Source organism: Crinia signifera, chromosome 5, assembly GCF_055691185.1.
Source record: "Crinia signifera chromosome 5, ASM5569118v1, whole genome shotgun sequence".
Classification (NCBI taxonomy): domain Eukaryota; kingdom Metazoa; phylum Chordata; class Amphibia; order Anura; family Myobatrachidae; genus Crinia; species Crinia signifera.
The window spans coordinates 89,754,118-89,771,966 of NC_139221.1; the positions used below are offsets into that span (position 1 = coordinate 89,754,118).

General features: G+C 44.3%; 1 protein-coding gene across 6 annotated transcripts in view; it reads right to left on the reverse strand.

Moving 5' to 3' along the window:
* PIEZO2 (piezo type mechanosensitive ion channel component 2) overlaps positions 1-17,849 on the reverse strand; it is a 360,808-nt gene that overhangs the window by 227,277 nt on the left and 115,682 nt on the right. For all 6 annotated transcript variants that reach the window (XM_083187662.1, XM_083187660.1, XM_083187659.1 and 3 more), the window contains exon 2: positions 4,908-5,003. In XM_083187662.1, coding sequence (XP_083043788.1) covers positions 4,908-5,003 — 96 coding nt within the window. The remainder of the gene's footprint in view (positions 1-4,907; positions 5,004-17,849) is intronic.

A 17,849-nucleotide genomic window follows, 5' to 3' on the forward strand; every position in this document is an offset into this window, starting at 1 on the left:
GTGACGATAGTGGGATACGGAAGTATACAAAAACAATTCTACTGAAGAATTTTTTTCTTTTATGTCTTATTAACAATAGGGTTTATTGCAAATGGCATATTGGTCTGTCTTTTTACACCTTCTACCAATTTACTAATGCTATTTTTTAATAAGGCACCTTTAAGTACTCTAACAGTATCTACATATGTGTTTATGTTGCATTTGAAAAGCTATTATAGCTCATAGAGGCTTACAATGTCTACTAATTATAGGGTCTTATACCCCTTTCACACCAAAACTACCGGGTTGCACCCGGGTTTTTGGACCTAGGTACGACCCGGCAGTTTTTCCCTTTTACACCGGCGTCCCCTGGCATTATGCCTGGTAGGGAACACCGGTGAATTCGGGCCCTGAGCCGGCGCTCGGAGATGATATCATCTCCAAGCACCGGGAAACCCGCCGACCGTCACCCCTGCAACGCCGCCTGACACCCCACAACGCCGACCGACGCGCTGGGGGCAAGCCCAATACCCAGGTAAGCTGCTGGGCTGCCCCCAGCCTCCGTACGCCCCCAGCCTCCGTCTGCATAGTACCGCAGACAGCCACGGAGGCTGTACGCAGCCTCTGCTCAACCTCCGAACTGACCTCAGGGCGCTGCGGTCCGGAGGTTTGGGCTCCCCGATTGGAGGAAATGGGTCCCTGGGTCGGATTACCCGGGTTACCCATTTACACTGCCCCTGACTCCGGGGAAGCCCCGTGTCCGACCCTGAACATTTGTCGGGTCGGACACCGGGTAACAGGACCCGGGTTATTTTTTTTTTTGCCTTTTTACACCAAGCCCCGGCCCGAACTGGAGCGGCAATAATCCGGGTCGCAGCTCTGGTGTAAAAGGGGTATTAGACTATTAATGCCGATAAGCTGTTAGCATTCCTGCATACAACACAGGGGTGAAATTTATTTATTTATTTATTAACAGTTTCTTATATAGCGCATACATATTCCGCAGCGCTTGAAATGAGCGCATCCTTGCAAACGGTGTTAAAAAGTGAAATGCTTTGGCAAAAACAATCAGTTTCCTTTTTCTTCAAGAGCAGGGGACTACACTGCACATCTACAGAGGCTACAGCCAGGGAGGGTTCTGGAGGAACGCTCTCCTAGTTATTTTGGGAAATGAAGTCCATAATAGATGGCATGAAGCTGCCTTGTCAATCCAGAAACTGGTAAATCTGACAGTTTTGCAGCCTCTATAGAAATCTATCACAGCTTGACTGCCGTTGGAAATGGAAATATCTATTAATATTTTGTTGGTAACCCATGACCTAAGTGATCAAGACCTCAGTCATACATTTCACAGACAGCCCAGGGTACTGGCCCGGGTTGCAAGTCCCGGTGCTTACCATGAAACAACTTTCAGGCATAAGCAGGATCCAGGTCATCTCGCTGTGCTCTGGTAATATCTCAGGCTTTTGTTCATGTTTGAAAGGGATATCGGGTAACCTATCAAAGTGGAGGGTTGATGTCCCTAAGCTTTCCTGCCTGGAGTGTTGCCACCAAAGCAAATTAAAGCTCTGTATTATTGTACATTTTATTATTTTATTCCAAACCAGGCCTTTAATACCCTAACTCGAGGCCTATTTGGAGTTTGTACAGTATTTACTCCTCCTGGTGCGCTAGTATCTTTCTAGATTAAAAAAAATAAAGAACCCCAGTGTGTGTGTCTAACCGAGTAATAGGAAGTAAACTGAGGTTCCACTGGGGCAGGGCCTGTTAATAATTACATGTTTTCTGAACAGCATTGTATAAAATGTAAAACTGTTAATGCTAATATGATGCAATTTTTTGACACTATAACAGTACTATACTATACAATTTAGTTGCTAAATATTTGGTTTTAGGTTTGTCAACAAGGAAAATCTGACAACTGAGGTCTTTTATTCTCCATGTATCAGAAATATTACATTTAAATAATTATGGTTCTAAGTGCAAAGCAACTGATTTAAAACTAAAGGCAGTTGTTACTAGTCATTGGGCCAGATATACCAAGCTTGAAAAGTGATAAAATGGATAGTGATAAAGTACAGTGGCGTAGCTATATATGTGTAGGCCCCATAGCAAAGGTTTAATAAGGGCCCCTTTGTACAACCCAATGGTGGAAAATGTATATAACACATGTTACTGTGACAGGGAAGGTGGGCCTCTCTGCACTCTTGTGCAGAGATATTTAGATTTGGGTGAGTTATTTTGTTTCTGTGCAGGGAAAATACTGACTGCTTCATTTTTACACTGCAATATGGATCTCACTTTGAAGTAAAACCCCACCCAAAACTAATTCTCTCTGCACATGTTACATCTGCCCCACCTGCAATGCGCATGGTTTAGTCCATTTGAGTAGAAATTTGCCTTTGCAAGTGAACCAGAATAAGGGCCAATATGTACTGTTCATCTTCTCCTGTTCCACATACTGTATATTACTTTACTTGTACCACATAGGCGTTTTTATAATGGATGCAAGGTATGCTATGCACATGGGCTCACCACAAACCCTGCACTCATACATTATTTTTCCCCTTCGGTGTCTTACAGCAGAGTCTCTGCACTGCAGACACAAATCAAAAAAAGTGTCCGCTGTGGCCGTTTCCGAGTGATTTCCATATTTGCCATGTTCCCAGAGAACTGTGCATGCAATGGATGCTGCATGTAGGCCCCTTTTTACTTAAAATGCCCCAGATGTAGAAATAATAAAGCACAAAAAGCATGTAGTAATATGTAATACCAATCAATACCAATCAAAGTGTATTTTTAATGAGTTCTTCATGACTACCAACCCCCAGAAACACATACAATGTGAACTCTTCTGCAATATCCTGAACAAAACACCATGATTAAAATGGTTTGTCTGATACTGAAACACTAGGTGATTGCTCATTAACAAGAAATACGATATTCAAAGAGATAAGCTCACGTTTATCTTCTACATAATTAACAATACAGGAATAGTGCACTTGTAATTCCAAATTGTACGTGAAATCAGTAAAGAATTTATTACTGTCTAGGGTCAGCATCAGGTAACATTGACCCTTGGGTGCCATTAAGGAATGGCAGAGATTAATTACAACGTGCACAGTGATTATTGCTTTTGTCACATGTTAACATGTCATTTACACATTTATAAGCATAAAGAATTGTGCATTGTGTGAACATAAGTGTAAACATATGCCTTTGTGTGGTAAAAACATGCAAAGTAATATAAAAGACCTATTGTTAATAGCTAACAATCACATCTATGTTCATGGTAGTCACCAAAATATATTCATTAACAAATATTAAACATGATAATAACATCAGTCACAGTATACATGTAGGGGGTTATTCAGATACAGTAGGACCTGTGACTACCGATTATCAGTACTTTGCTTATGCACAGGACCTGTCCTGAACGCACATAAACAGGTCCAGCAATGTCAAAGGGTGATCAACAACGGAATCCGTTTCTGTTTCTGCAATTGGTAATTTGTGCATCACCATAGATGCTACAAGCCAACCAATGGTGAGTGAGTGATTCAATGCTGTGTCGTAAAGGCACCCATACACTATGCGATTTGGGCATGATTTCGTCCGATTCGGGCTGTGAAATCGGCCAAAATCGCACATATAGACATATAGACGTAAAGATATATAGACATATAGATTTTACTAAATCTTATATGCAGCCGGGAGCCATTTGGGGGATGCCGGCTACTAGAAAGCGGGAGGGGGGGGGGGGGGGGGGGGGGGGGCGGCGAGGGAGCCAGACAGGGGAGGAAGCCGCTGCCATCAACATGCTAGTGAGAGCAGGGGGGCAGCGCAGGGAACCAGGGAGCCGTGCAGGAGAATACGCAGCCTCACAAGTCCTCTGCTCCCGCAGCTGGAGTTGCGCTGCTGCCCGGCAGAGTCTTCTCCTGCCCGGGTCCTTGGTTCCCTGCGTCGCTCCTACTGCTCCCGCTGGCATGTTGACTGTAGTAGTGGCTCCCCCCCCTACCCGGCTCCCTGTGCCGCCTCCCCCTCTGCCTAGCTCTCTGGTCACAGACATCCCCCCCGCTGCCGTCCCCCGCTCCCTGGTCCTCTCACCAGCATCCGCCGCCTGCATCTCCCCGGAAACTGCATGTGATAAATCGCATGTGATTTATCACATGCACAACTTGGCACATCCCCCGCCCCCCCTGGGAGCTGTCAGGATGATTAGGTCTGATTTGTCAGCCTAATGTATGGGGGCCTCAAGACACAGATTGGCTACTGCAGCAGAAAGTTACATGTAATACTAAGGTAATTTACATAGTGCGGAGATTCAGGCAGTGGGGCGTGCAATTGTAGGGCAGAGTTTACCTGCTCACTTTGTGGTACAATATAAATAAGGATAATAATAACAATAATAAATATCATGTACGTATATCCAAACTTTAACCAAAACATGAAAACAGTTTACAAGAAAAAAACATATTTTTTGATAAGATTTTTTTTTTGAAGTAGCAAAAATGCTTATCGCTAAACCAGCATGTAAGGAAAGCTCTCTCTAAAAGAATTGCATGATAAAAGTCAGGGGTTTCTATGACTTCAGGACACTAAACAGTTAATTTTTTCCAGATGACCAGTTTTTTTTATTAAATTGTGACAATTTGTAATACACCTGTGAACCTGCTGGGTGGTCTGGAAAATGTGAATTGTGTGGTGAACCTGAGGGACAGGTTTGAGAACCAATGTTATATGTGAATCAATAGACTTAAAGGCTTGTGATCGGGGGCCATGTAATGCCAGCTATTGCCACATCTATTTATATATCACAAGAGATGTACCATAAAATGAAAATATTTTGTATATATAATTAACACATTCTAGGAATACAACAATGAAATATACTTATTTAAGGTAGTAAACAAAATGAAACCTCATACCTTGCATTGTTGTCTTGGTAGGTTCCGAAAATAAAGGAATAAGCAGTAGATAAATGAGGTAGACGAATGATATTCCATTGTACCGGAACATGCATGCTGTAAAGGAGAGAAGACAAAAAGTGTCACCTATGGAACGTTTAAACATAGTGGTGGATTATTTATAACATTATCATTATGACCCCTACACATGGCGTGATGTTGGGGCATTTTCTGAGCGATCTAGTCAAATTAAGTCTTATCGCTTAGAAATTTACCTGAAAGCGCCCTGTGTGTGGGCCCCATAGAAACATATAATTTGATGGCAAATAAGAACCACTTGGCCCATATAGTCTGTCCCTTTTTTAAACATGTTACCTCAAACCATATTTGATTCTTATTTCTTTGTAAGGATATCAATATGCCTACTTCAAGCATGTTTAAATTGTACTACTGTATTTGCCTCTACCACCTCTGATGGGAGGCTATTCCACTTACAGTATACACTACTCTTTCTGTGAAGTAATTTTTCCTCAAATTTCCCCTGAATCTTCCTCCCTCTAGTTTCAGTGCATGTCCTTGTGTTCTGTTGCTCCTCTTACTGTGAAGAATGTCTCCCACCTGTACCTTGTTAAAGCCCTTGATATATTTCAAAGTTTCTATCATGTTCCCTTCTCTGCTCTAAACTATACATATTAAGAACTTTTAGTCTTTCCTGGTACGTTTTGTGATGTAGGCCATGCACCATTTTAGTTGCCCTTCTTTGTACAGTCTCTAATGTATTTATATCCTACTGAACACAGTACTCTAGATGCAGTCATACCAATGACCTATACAGTGGCATTATTACTTCTTTCTTTCTACTGCTGATACCTCTCCCTATGCAACCAAGCATCTGACTTGCCTTCTTCATTGCTTTGTTACATTGCCTACTTACCTTTAAGTCCCCTGAAATAGTGACACCTAGATCCCTCTCCTCCTCAGTAGTTTGCATTATACTTCTAATTATACTATATTTAGTCTTTGGATTTTTGAGACCCAAGTGCATGATTTTGCATTTTTCGGCATTAAACTGTAGTTGCCCTGCTCTTGACCATTCCTCTAATCTACCTAGATCATCAAACATTTGTTTTACCCCTCCTGGTGTGTCTACCCTGTTGCATACCTTTGTGTCATCTGCAAAAAGGCACAATATCACCAATAAATATATTAAAATGCACTGGTCCAAGTACAGATCCCTGCGGTACTTCACTTTTAACGTTTTCCTCCTTTGACTGTACTCTGTTTACTACATTAGGCAGTACTTTTCAAATTATACTGCTAACACATCGCAAAGCCGGTTAGACACAGGGGGCAAGATGTACTAAGCTTCAAAAGTGATAAAATGGAGAGTGATAAACAGCCAGCCAATCAGCTCCTACCTGCCATGTCACAGACTGTGTTTGAAAAATGTAAGGCAGGAGCTGATTGGTTGGTTGTTTATCACTCTCTATTTTATCACTTTTGAAGCATAGTACATCTGGCCAAGGATCTTGATCCCAGGTCTGACCCGGCTCTGACCCAGGCCACACTAAACCCAGGTTACCCATTATACACAGGGCAACCATGGTTTAACCCTTCTTATAACCTGGGTCAAATTGCCCGGTTGGTCGACCCGGGTTATTAGGTTTGGTGCTTTAACATCGCACCTCGACCTGGCAATAACCCGGGTTATTTTTGCAGTACTTGTGTATTATCACGGCGCCCACGAAATCGGCCGAAAATCAGCTGCAAATCGCATGCAAAAATCGGATGCGATTTTGTGGCCGATTTTCGACCGATTTTTCACTTTTTCCGGCCGATTTGCATGCTGTTCCATCATTGCACACCTTGCACATCCCCGATTTCCATCGTAGCGCAGTGAAGCGATTCGATTTGTAATTGTACAATCACCCTGAATGTTAAATGCACCCCCATTGTCAACACCACCCCCACTATCAACGCCAACCCGAAGTGTACGCGTCCTTTCAACCTTTTCATACCCCCACTATCCACGTCGGCGTGGAGTTGATTCTAGATAGTGTGGCGAGCGTAGCGGAATACATGTAAAGTAATCCGCGTCCCCACGCTTCGGGCTCGGTGGCTCGCTGCGCTCGCCACACTGTCTAAAATCAACTCCACGCCGACGTGGATAGTGGGGGCATGAAAAGGTCGGAGGACGCGTACCGCCGCCCCTCGCCGGGCTCACTGCGCTCGCCACGCTTCGGGTTGGCGTTGATAGTGGGGGTGGCGTTAACAATGGGGGTGCATTTAACATTGCGAATCGCATCACATGCCACTTGCTGGCATGCAATGCTATGCGATATTTAATTGTACAATCAGGGGCATTTTCCCGAAAATCACATCGCATACCATCGCATAGTACCTGGGGGTGTGCAAGGATGGAATAACATGCAAATCGGCAGGAAATGGCCGAAAATCGGAAAAAAACCGGCCGAAAATCGGACGCAAATCGGAAGCAAAATCGCATCACAGATTGAATCGGTAAATCGGATGCGATATCGTATGCGATTTAGATGAAATCGGGCACCGTGATAATTCACAAGTACCATTTGTGCAATGTGAAAGGGGTATTAAAACATTTGTGTAATATTTTCCCCGTTATAAATGCAGGTGCTTTCTCATTGCAGTATATAATCATTGTATAATAAATGACATTAACAGACATGAAAAAACATCGACAAATTGTAATTGCAGACATGATGCAGTCATTTGGCATTTTAACAAGTATATATATATATATATATATATATATATATATATATATATATATATGTATATATAAAGGCATAGGTATACAATTTTTTCTCTGATTTGAAATTCACATGAAATTGATACGCAATATATAGTAAATCATATTCAGTTGTACTGTGTACGTTTCAATCTTTATTCCATTTTTCAAATCAACACTGAAATGCTTCTTTCATTTTGGGTTTTTCTGAAAAAAGAAGAGTAAACTCTTTATATAAGCAACAGCCTTTGTAGCACCTTGGGCTCTAATAATCTACACCAGGCCAATGCTGTAACACACACAAAACCATGAATAGCTGCTGTGTTCTCTCCAACTTCAGTTCACCTGGTACCGCTAGAGACTTCCAGGTCTAGCGGGTATTGCGCTTGCCACATGGCTTCAAGAACTAACTTAAACATGGCTCGGCTTTTGGTACGGATGCAGATGTTTTACTGGCGTGCTTTTTTCCTGTACATAAAGGCACATCTAGTAAGCACTAAAAGTTTAATGTTCAATGTAATTATTTTATAGTTTGATTCAGTAAACTAATATTTTTACATCTCCAAAATTTCAATAGAAATTGTCATCGCCATGAAAAAGTAAAAAGGTTCTATGTTAAACTCTATAGATCTTCACAGAAAATAAATTCGGAAACATAAGAAAGGACGATAATGATTTATGACCTCTCTGGGTTCATTCATGCCCTTTCGCTTCTAGTAAATTAAATTGACATTAAAAACTTCTGTTGGGAAAGTGAACTGGCAAGATGACAGTTTAACAATCTGAGGTTAACATACATCAATCAACCTTAAATCCTGCCCCGCTGTATTCTGTACGCAAATTAGAACTACAGCATTCAGCAATATTCCAGAAGCTGCTTTAAGTGCACAGACGAGACCGGCAAAATATTATTGGCTTAGTAAATGTCTTTATAAAAATGTAAAAAGCAGCAATCAATGTTCACTTTAAACTTTTTGTTTTCCAATTAATTTGTTGGATGGTAGGTGGCTGAAAATGGTATAGATTTACTGGCAGAACAACAAGAAACGGCCAGAAGAGACACTGATCTCATTAATGTTTAGTTTAAACTTTTATACCAATAAAATATTTCTGAATGTATCTTTTCTGGGGTATCTCTGTGTTCATCCTAAATTTTAAAGGGTACGGACCATTAGGTTGACAGGGTCATTAGGTCGACATGGGTAAGGTCGACAGTGAAAAAGCCGGTATGGTTTTTATTTTATTTTCACCCGAATGTCAACACAGTCAACATAAACAGTAAAACAGAGCACCGCATCCCCTCGCATGGCTCGCTATGCTTCGGGCACGGTGCATCATTACACTCGGCATACTATTTTATTCTCCCACCACGCCCTAGTGGATGGTAGGGCATGAAATACCGCCTGTCGGCACATGTCTACTCAAAAAACAGTAAAAAAACCCATGTCGACCTTTTAACTGCTGACTTTCCCCATGTTGACCTAATGACCATGTCAACCTAATAACCCTGTCAACCTAATGACCCTGTCCACATAACCCATGCCAACCAAAAGTCATGTCATCCTTCTCGCATGTCGACCTACCTGAATGTCGACCTAATGGTGTCGACATAATGCTTGTTGACCTACTTGGTGGTAACCCAATGACTTATGCCATTTTAAAAGGCTAACGCTGCTCCTCACCTCGAACACACCTATACCTACACACCTACAAACCTACACACGCAGACACACACACACACACAAAACACCATTCACTGGGCTGATGACTATTATAGAAGAAAAAGAAGTTAGACATTTTATGATTGTATGTTTATTAAACTGTCTTGCACTATTACCATCTACCTTTTTGTTTACATATTATAATTACAGAGAGAAACACCTGGCGGAAAGAAAAGGATTATAGGAAGAGGACATAAGTGCCAGTTAGGTTCCCTAACTAGAACTAGTCCTAAGCGTTTCGGGAGATGGGTGAACATGCTAAATTTGTATTGATATTCCTCTAAATTGAGCGCACTTCTTTAACCCTATATTCGATCTGGGTGTGGTATATGGTTCTGACAGTCATTAGCCCGACTTCGGGATCCCAACTGGCCGGACTCAGACAGCATGGTGAGCGCAACAAAGCCCCTTGCGGGTTCGCTGCACTCGCCGCGCTGCGGGCACGGTGGCTCGCTACGCTCGCCACCTATTCTATTCTCCCTCTATGGGGGTCGTGGACCCCCACAAGGGAGAATATCCGGTGGCCGTGGGGAACCCGGCTGTCGGTGTTTTAACAGTCGGGATCCCAGCGTCAGGTAAATGACTGTCGGGATCCCGTCCGGCACGCATTCGATCTCTATAGCTATCCTTTACTGACACGGAGGATATAAAGCAGTGCAACTTCTCCTCCCATCTCCCCTAGTGATTCATATATAGCTAAACACAACCATTTGCACAGCGATCACATTAATTTGCAAGGCGGTATTTCCCTCTAGCGGGGCGGTGTCTACTATTCAGGGTTCAACGAATTCACAGACCCTTATGTCTCATTGATCAGGACTTCATTGCAGGATAGTTGTACCATGTGCCTTGCTAAAGGATGCTTGAGGGTTAATGCTTGTGGAATTGAAGTAGTATCTTTAGTGGTGTGTGGAGGTTTAATAGCGCCCTGGCATTTTACACCAACAGACTATGGGCGGTATTCAATGAGGCTGATTCGCCAGGTTTTTATGGCGCTTTTGTGCTGTAAGGCGAATTTCTGACTAAAACGGTGAATCACCCTATTCAATGACCAGATGGCGAATACATTTCAAGGTTTTTTTCACCATGATTCACCGAGTAGCAATCGCTATCTTTTTATGGTGAAGTGGAAGGTGAACTTTTAAAATAAAGTGTTTTGTTTTTTACAATTGGTGTAAAAAAATTAGGAATTTTATTCTGAGGAGGGGCATGCTATTTTTATTCATGTGCTGTAAGCACATGGATATATATTTAATTAAAAAAAAATATATATATATTTTTTTTTTTACACAGAGCAGCCAGCAGGGGGCCGGGAGCTGAGCCGCTCATTAGATATTCATATATTCACTTCACCCGATCATTACATATGCATGATCGGGTGTAGTGAATATACCCGGTCCTCTGCTGGCACCCCCGGGGGGGCAGCCTGTGCTGCCTGGCACCCGGGGAGCCTACCTCCCCCCCACAAACGTTCTGGGGGCAGGCAGGGAGACTTCCATCTCCCTGCCTGCCACCGTCCTCAGGCTCCCTGCGGCGTTCGCTGCAGGAGCTCAAATTCGCCGGTCAGGGGCAGCGAGCCCCTGACTCGTTGAATACCAGAGCCGGCGAGGCTCCGGAATGCAGCGAGCAGTGGCGAATGTGCAGCGAATCCTAAACAGGATTCGCTGCACGTCGCCAGTATTCACATTGAATACTGCCCAATGTGTAATTCTCCAATGTGGCTGGTTATGTTCATGTATAGCAAAGACAAATGCCTTTTTATATGTACAGTATACTGTACAGATTAGAAGTACGGGGTTGCTATAGGCTTCAAACAGGGCCGGTGAAAGGCTTCTTGGCACCCTAGGCAAACTTCAACCAAGTGCTCCCCCCCCCCCTTCATACTGCCACCAATACCCACTTCCCTTCCCCTTTAGGCATACCTGCCTAACATTCCGGAATGGCAGGGAGGCTAAATACATGTGAGGTACTCCCAGCCCCCTGCACCCTCCCCATTGCCACCCACAACAGAGTACAAGGCAGCAAAGTAGGAAAGTATGCCTCAAGGGAAGGTATGGGGGTGAGGTCTTGAAAGTTCCAAAGCCGCCACCTGCATTAAGTACAACAAGGATCCTCACAGACATTCTTAATTTTTTGATAGGCAGACTTGGTGGCGCCCCCCAGATCCCAGCACCCTAGACAGCTGTGTAAAGCTGCCTAATTGTAGAGCCGGCCCTGGCTCCAAAGTTATTCTTATAACGTTACAGTACATGATGTAACTTAGTGAAATATGACAGAGCCGTACTGTACTATACGTGAACGTGTCACTCCATGTTTTAGAACGTTTTAACCAACACAGAGATGGGGCTGCAGTAGGGGAGCACATCATCTGCCAGTGAGCCAGTTTGGGATGATAGTTGGTGGCAGTTGCCACACTCGGGAGCCGTCACTGAAGGGCACAGTACACATCACCACTGTCAGACGCATAAACAGGTGGCCTTCACTTCCGACATGTGGGAATAGCTGACCTTGATGCTAATGATGTACACTTATGGCATCATCTTTCTCATGGACCAGGGCCGTTTTTAGAGGCGGACAAGCCGTGCAGCAGCCCGGGGCGCCGCACGGCTTGTCAGCCTCTGTTAAACAGCCGGGGCGCCTGGCAGCTCCCGCCAGCGCCGCCTTTGACCCCTCTACCCGTCCGCGTCGCCACAGCTGTTTCATTTCCCAGGGGAGGGGAGGGGAGCGCATCGCGTCTCTCCTTCCCCTCGCTCACTTGGCTGTCACTCAGCCAATCAGAGCTCGCGGGCGGCAGCCAATAAGGAGCCAGCCCGCGAGCTATGAAAGTATGAATGGCTGACGGCTCAGGCTGTGAAGGCGAGGCGCGTGATGTGCGCTCCGCTCCCCTCCCCTCCGAGTCCCCAGGAAATCAGCAGCAGCAGCAACGCAGCAGCAGCGGCTGAGGCACAGACAGTGAGTTGTCCGGGCATATGTGTGGCACTGTAGGGGCGTATCTGTGGCACTGTGGGGGCATATATGTGTTGCACTGTGGGGGCATATCTGCCACTGTGGGGGCATATATGTATGGCACTGTGGGGGCATATGTGTGGCACTGTGGGGGAATATATGTGTTGCACTGTGGGGGCATATCTGCCACTGTGGGGGCATATATGTATGGCACTGTGGAGGCATATGTGTGGCACTGTGGGGGCATATATGTGTGGCACTGTGGGGGCATATCTGCCACTGTGGGGGCATATATGTATGGCACTGTGGGGGCATATCTGTGGCACTGGGGGCATATTTGGCACTGTGGGTGCATATATGTATGGCACTGTGGGGGCATATCTGTGGCACTGTGGGGGCAAATTTGGCACTGTGGGTGCATAGCTGTCACTGTGGGGGCATATGTGTGGCACTGTGAGGGCAAATCTGCCACTGTGGGGGCATATCTGTGGCACTGGGGGAATATTTGTCACTGTGGGGGCATATATGTGTGGTACTGCGGGGGCATATCTGTGGCACTGTGGGGGCATATTTGGCACTGTGGGGGCATATGTGTGGCACTGTGGGTGCATAGCTGTCACTGTGGGGGCATATGTGTGGCAATGTGGGTGCGTATCTGCCACTGTGGGGGCATATATATATGGCACTGTGGGGGCATATCTGGCACTGAGGGGGCATATTAGTAAACGGCGGCAGCGGTGCGTGGGGCAGAATGTGTGGTACTTGTGTATTATCTGGGCGCCCAATTTTTTTCATTGCATGCCACTACTTAAGGCATGTGATGCGATGCGATTTTTCATTGTAAAGACCCGATTTTTCATTGTATAGTCAGTCATGGGTGATTTCATACCCCCAGTATCCAACTACGCATGGAGTTGATTTTATATACTGTAGTGTGGCGAGCGGACGCGGATTACTTTACATGTATTCTGCGTCCCCTCGCGGGGCTCGCTGCACTCGCCACGCTTCCGGCTCGGTGGCTCGCTGCGCTCGCCACACTATATAAGATCGACTCCATGCGTAGTTGGATAGTGGGGTTATGAAATCACCCATGGGTGACTATTCAATTAAAAATTGGGTCTTTACAATGAAAAATCGCATCGCATGAATTGTATACCACTATATTGCATGCGATGCGATGCAATACAATGAAAAAAATCGGCCGCCCAGATATTACACAAGTACCGAATGTGTAATAGGCGTTACGGTGTGGGGAGTATTGCGTAATTGCCATCACAGTGTGGAGTGTAACGGGCATCACAGTGTGGGGTCTAATGGGCATCATGATGTGCGACATAATGTGTAATTGTCGTCATGGTGTGCGACATAAGGTGTAATTGTCATCACAGTGTGCTGCGTAATGTGTTATTGGAATCACGGATAAATAGTGTATAATGATTTAAGTAGGCTGTCATTGGCCTTGATCTGTGAGGTGTACTAGGTCACTGTTTGGCCTTCAGCTGGCCAACTTAAGTGCGGGAGGACAATGACAATTCATGCGGTAACCAATGTCTGGTCATGCAGGTCGCAAAAGTGAGATGTAAGGTAATTGTTGTCCTGCTAGACCAAGCCCCTTATATTAAGCCACGCCCCTTTCGACAAATAAACCACACCCCCTATTTCGGCCGTGCGCAATTTCTTTGGGAGGGGGGGGGCACATTTTTATTTCTTTGCCCTGGGAGCTAAATTGTCTAGAAACGGCCCTGTCATGGACCAACATATGTTTGTGTCAAATTTCATCAATTGCATTAAAAGTTATAAGTAACACTTTGGGACCTATAGCGAGTGAAACGTCCTGTATCTTCCGTTGGGAGGTGCAGTACCGCATGTAAATACATTAGCACTATGTTAATTCAAAGTAACACTGTGCAGAACAGACAACAAAATGACTGCCTAGTCCAGGGGTTCCCAATCTTTTTCGAATCACGGCACCCTAGAGTATCAGAATTTGTCCACGGCACCCCTAGGCCCCCCAAAATATATATAAAATTAAGTAGATTGTGTTTGTATGTGCTTCTTAGGTTCAGTTATGTGGTAAAGGGCAGGATTTGGTTCTGATTGTACACATTTTATGATTGGCAGCCACCAGCACTGGTTTTATCCATAAATAATTAATCATAAATAATTTGAATTGGTCCTGGACCACCAACCCGTGGCACCCCTGCAAGTGTCCCGAGGCACCCCAGGGAGCCACGGCACACAGTTTGGGAACCACTGGCCTAGTCCTATATAATAATATGTTAATATCTATCGGGTGAATATAACGGTTCTTGCCCTAGATGGTGCGTGATGGAGCAATTCAAGTGTTACTCCATTCAGGTGCACACAGCTGCCGGTACTGTTATATTTTTCCATCATTTTGACAGGCTTGTAACTAGTTATATATAAAATGCAATCAATTAAACATATAAAATGTTATAAAGGAATAAGCCGCTCTGCTCAAGCCGAAATATTGTATAGCAAATAAATGAGGCTTTTCCCTTAAATCAATAAAGCTATTCAAAATGGTAAGAATTGCCAAGCGGACAGAATTTTACCGGCCTGGTAAAAATGGGATTTGGCGCCAATGTTATTAATAGAGCAGAACATAAGAGATATAGGAAGGCCAGCTTCTTTATACGCAATGGCAGCTACACAGCTGGATGAGCAAATAAAACAGATCCTGCTGTTCTAAGCAGGCCTAGGCATAAAGTACATTTACACAGCTCCTGAGATTTCCTTCCTCTGTCAGAGAGCGTGATTTATGCTGCCTTTATGGAAATTAAATGCTGCCAGATGATAGAACCCTTTTATATTAACACTTATTCAGAACATATTTTAGAAAATGATAATTGCAAAGAGCTAGGTTATGTTTAATGAGCAAGAATACAATTGTATCTATCTTGTATTGAATATGTATTAGAGTGCATTTACTGATCAGAGCTTACCTACACTCCCCACCCACCTATAGTCTATACATACAGCTAATGCCTCGTTGAGTTCATTCCAAGACTGGAAATGATCTCAGCCCCAATGGCCGCCTCCGTAAAGTGTAGACAGTAGGTGCTAGCCTGAAATTACACATTTTTGTAGAAAAAAAACTTTTGTTCATTCTAAAACACACAACTCAAAAATACATCAACAACAGGGTAACATAAAGCAGGATACATGATAGACTTCAGACATGCTCCATTCACAGAGGGTTGGTAAGTATGGATCTAAGGAAAAGTAGCTTGTGGGATAATAGGGCATATAAATAAGATGGGAGCGGTTCCACATGTTGCTGAAAGCCGGCCAAATCCTCCACCTCACCTTTCACATCCCATCCTACATCTGCCTTCCATCTCTGGGCCTAATTCAGACCTGATCGCAGGGCTGGACAAAACCATGCTGCACTGTGGGTTAAGATTAGAGGTAGGGATTTTGCACCCAATACAGTCATACTCATCCCCAATAATAGGTATAGGTTAAATCCAATATAAGTACTGCAGAGCACAAACCAGTGCTGAATAAATAAACACAAAATATTAAATGAAGAAGGAATTTTCTATCCCCCTATATCAGGGAATTATATTTACTCCAGCCCTAGCCACATATATGTACGTTATAATGAGCAGGCTGCATCAATTATAAAAATGTGGTCAAACCTACTGAAATGCTATTTTTGTCCAGAGGCTTGTCTGCATTCTCCATATGTACCAAGCTCTGAACAGCTAAACTCTCACCAACAGGTGGGTGTCACAGCCAAACCACTCACACAGGAGGCCAAACTAAGGGGGTTATTCAGACCTGATCGCACGGATGCTACTTCACAGAGCCCTGAGATCAGGTATAAATAAGGGCAGTGCAACATAATGGCAGTGCGACATAAGGGCAGTGCGACATAAGGGCAGTGTGACGTAAGGGCAGTGCGACATAAGGGCAGTGCGACGTAAGGGCAGTGTGACGTAAGGGCAGTGCGACATAAGGGCAGTGCGACATAAGGGCAGTGCGACATAAGGGCAGTGCGACGTAAGGGCAGTGTGACGTAAGGGCAGTGTGACATAAGGGCAGTGCGACATAAGGGCAGTGTGACGTAAGGGCAGTGTGATGTAAGGGCAGTGCGACATAAGGGCAGTGCGACATAAGGGCAGTGCAACTGATGGTGCCTTTAAAGATGCACAGGGACTGAAATGAACTGTCTTGCTGTATGTGGGAATATCAGTTTCCTGAAAATCACCCACGACATAATAAGCAGCTGCGGCTCCCTCTGTATCTGGCTCAGAATCAGACCCTATATGTGGAGCACTGTTGCCAATTGTGCATCTTGAATAGAGACGCAGGAGTGGTGCATCCCTGTACACATTCCAGACACTCTTGCATTAGCATATTTCCAAATACAGTTTTGGATGCAATTGGATCCACCTCTGAACCAGGCCCATGTTTACTGGAAGATGTACTGATGACTGACTACGGCATACAAAAAAGAAATAGGCAGTTTTATTTTAAGATCTAGTGATATGTTTAAAGCTTCTGTAGAACAACCACATGTTTTATATTTTGTGATTGGCAGTAAGCCCAATTCCACCATCTAATTCCCTGTGATGCCGGAAACGTTCTCAAATTTAACCCCAATAAGGCATGTTGATATACAGTAGTTCAATGCTATTACTGCTAGATGTTTCTCATCTCTGCTGCATGAGCAAAAAAAAGTAACTAAAGACGTTAAGTGAAAACCAAGGATTCCTACACATATGTAGATTTGTCGGGTGTAGTGAACTTCAAACTAGCCAATAAGATCCCGTTTTGAGATCTGGGTAAATCTGAACCTGCACATCTCTACTTCAAACTTAACCTGCACATAAGCACAAGTGCATACATGGAAATGCCACTAATGGTGGACATTCCAGTGTAAAATGTGCCTGTAGGATTTGCTGCTACTCAATTAGGTGTCGCACACCCTGCACACCTTCAGCACTTCCAGGGCTGCCATCAAAAATTGAGGTTCCTGGAAAAATTTAGGAATGGCCCCACTTGCCTGGTATGGATCAGCGGTGATTGCAGGTTGAGCTCCAGGTGGCAGCCAGGTAGAGACAGTGCCGGCGGCAGATCACATATGGAGTCGGCCATGAGCCAGTAAGAGCTCACAGACCAACAGCTACTCTGGAGCTGTCGCGACTCCTGATTAGCTGTTGGTCCGTGAGTTCTGAATGGTCTGTGACCGACTCTATGTTCAAAATGCCTGTCTGCCACCGGGTGCTTAAGCTGCAATCAGCTGGCAGTGCCAATCAAGTCTCAATTTCGGCCTTGGCGGACTAGCGTTAGCTCCCCGTTCTCATCAATGAGCCTTTGAGTATTCATGACCCTGTTGCCATTAAACTAGTTGTCATTCTTTAGACCATTTTTGGAAGGTACTGAAATTTGCATACCAGGAAAACCCCACAAGAGCTGGCATTTTGGAGATGCTCTGACCCAGTATTTACAAATCCTTAACTTTGCCCAGATCTTTATGCCCATTTTTCCTGCTTTCAA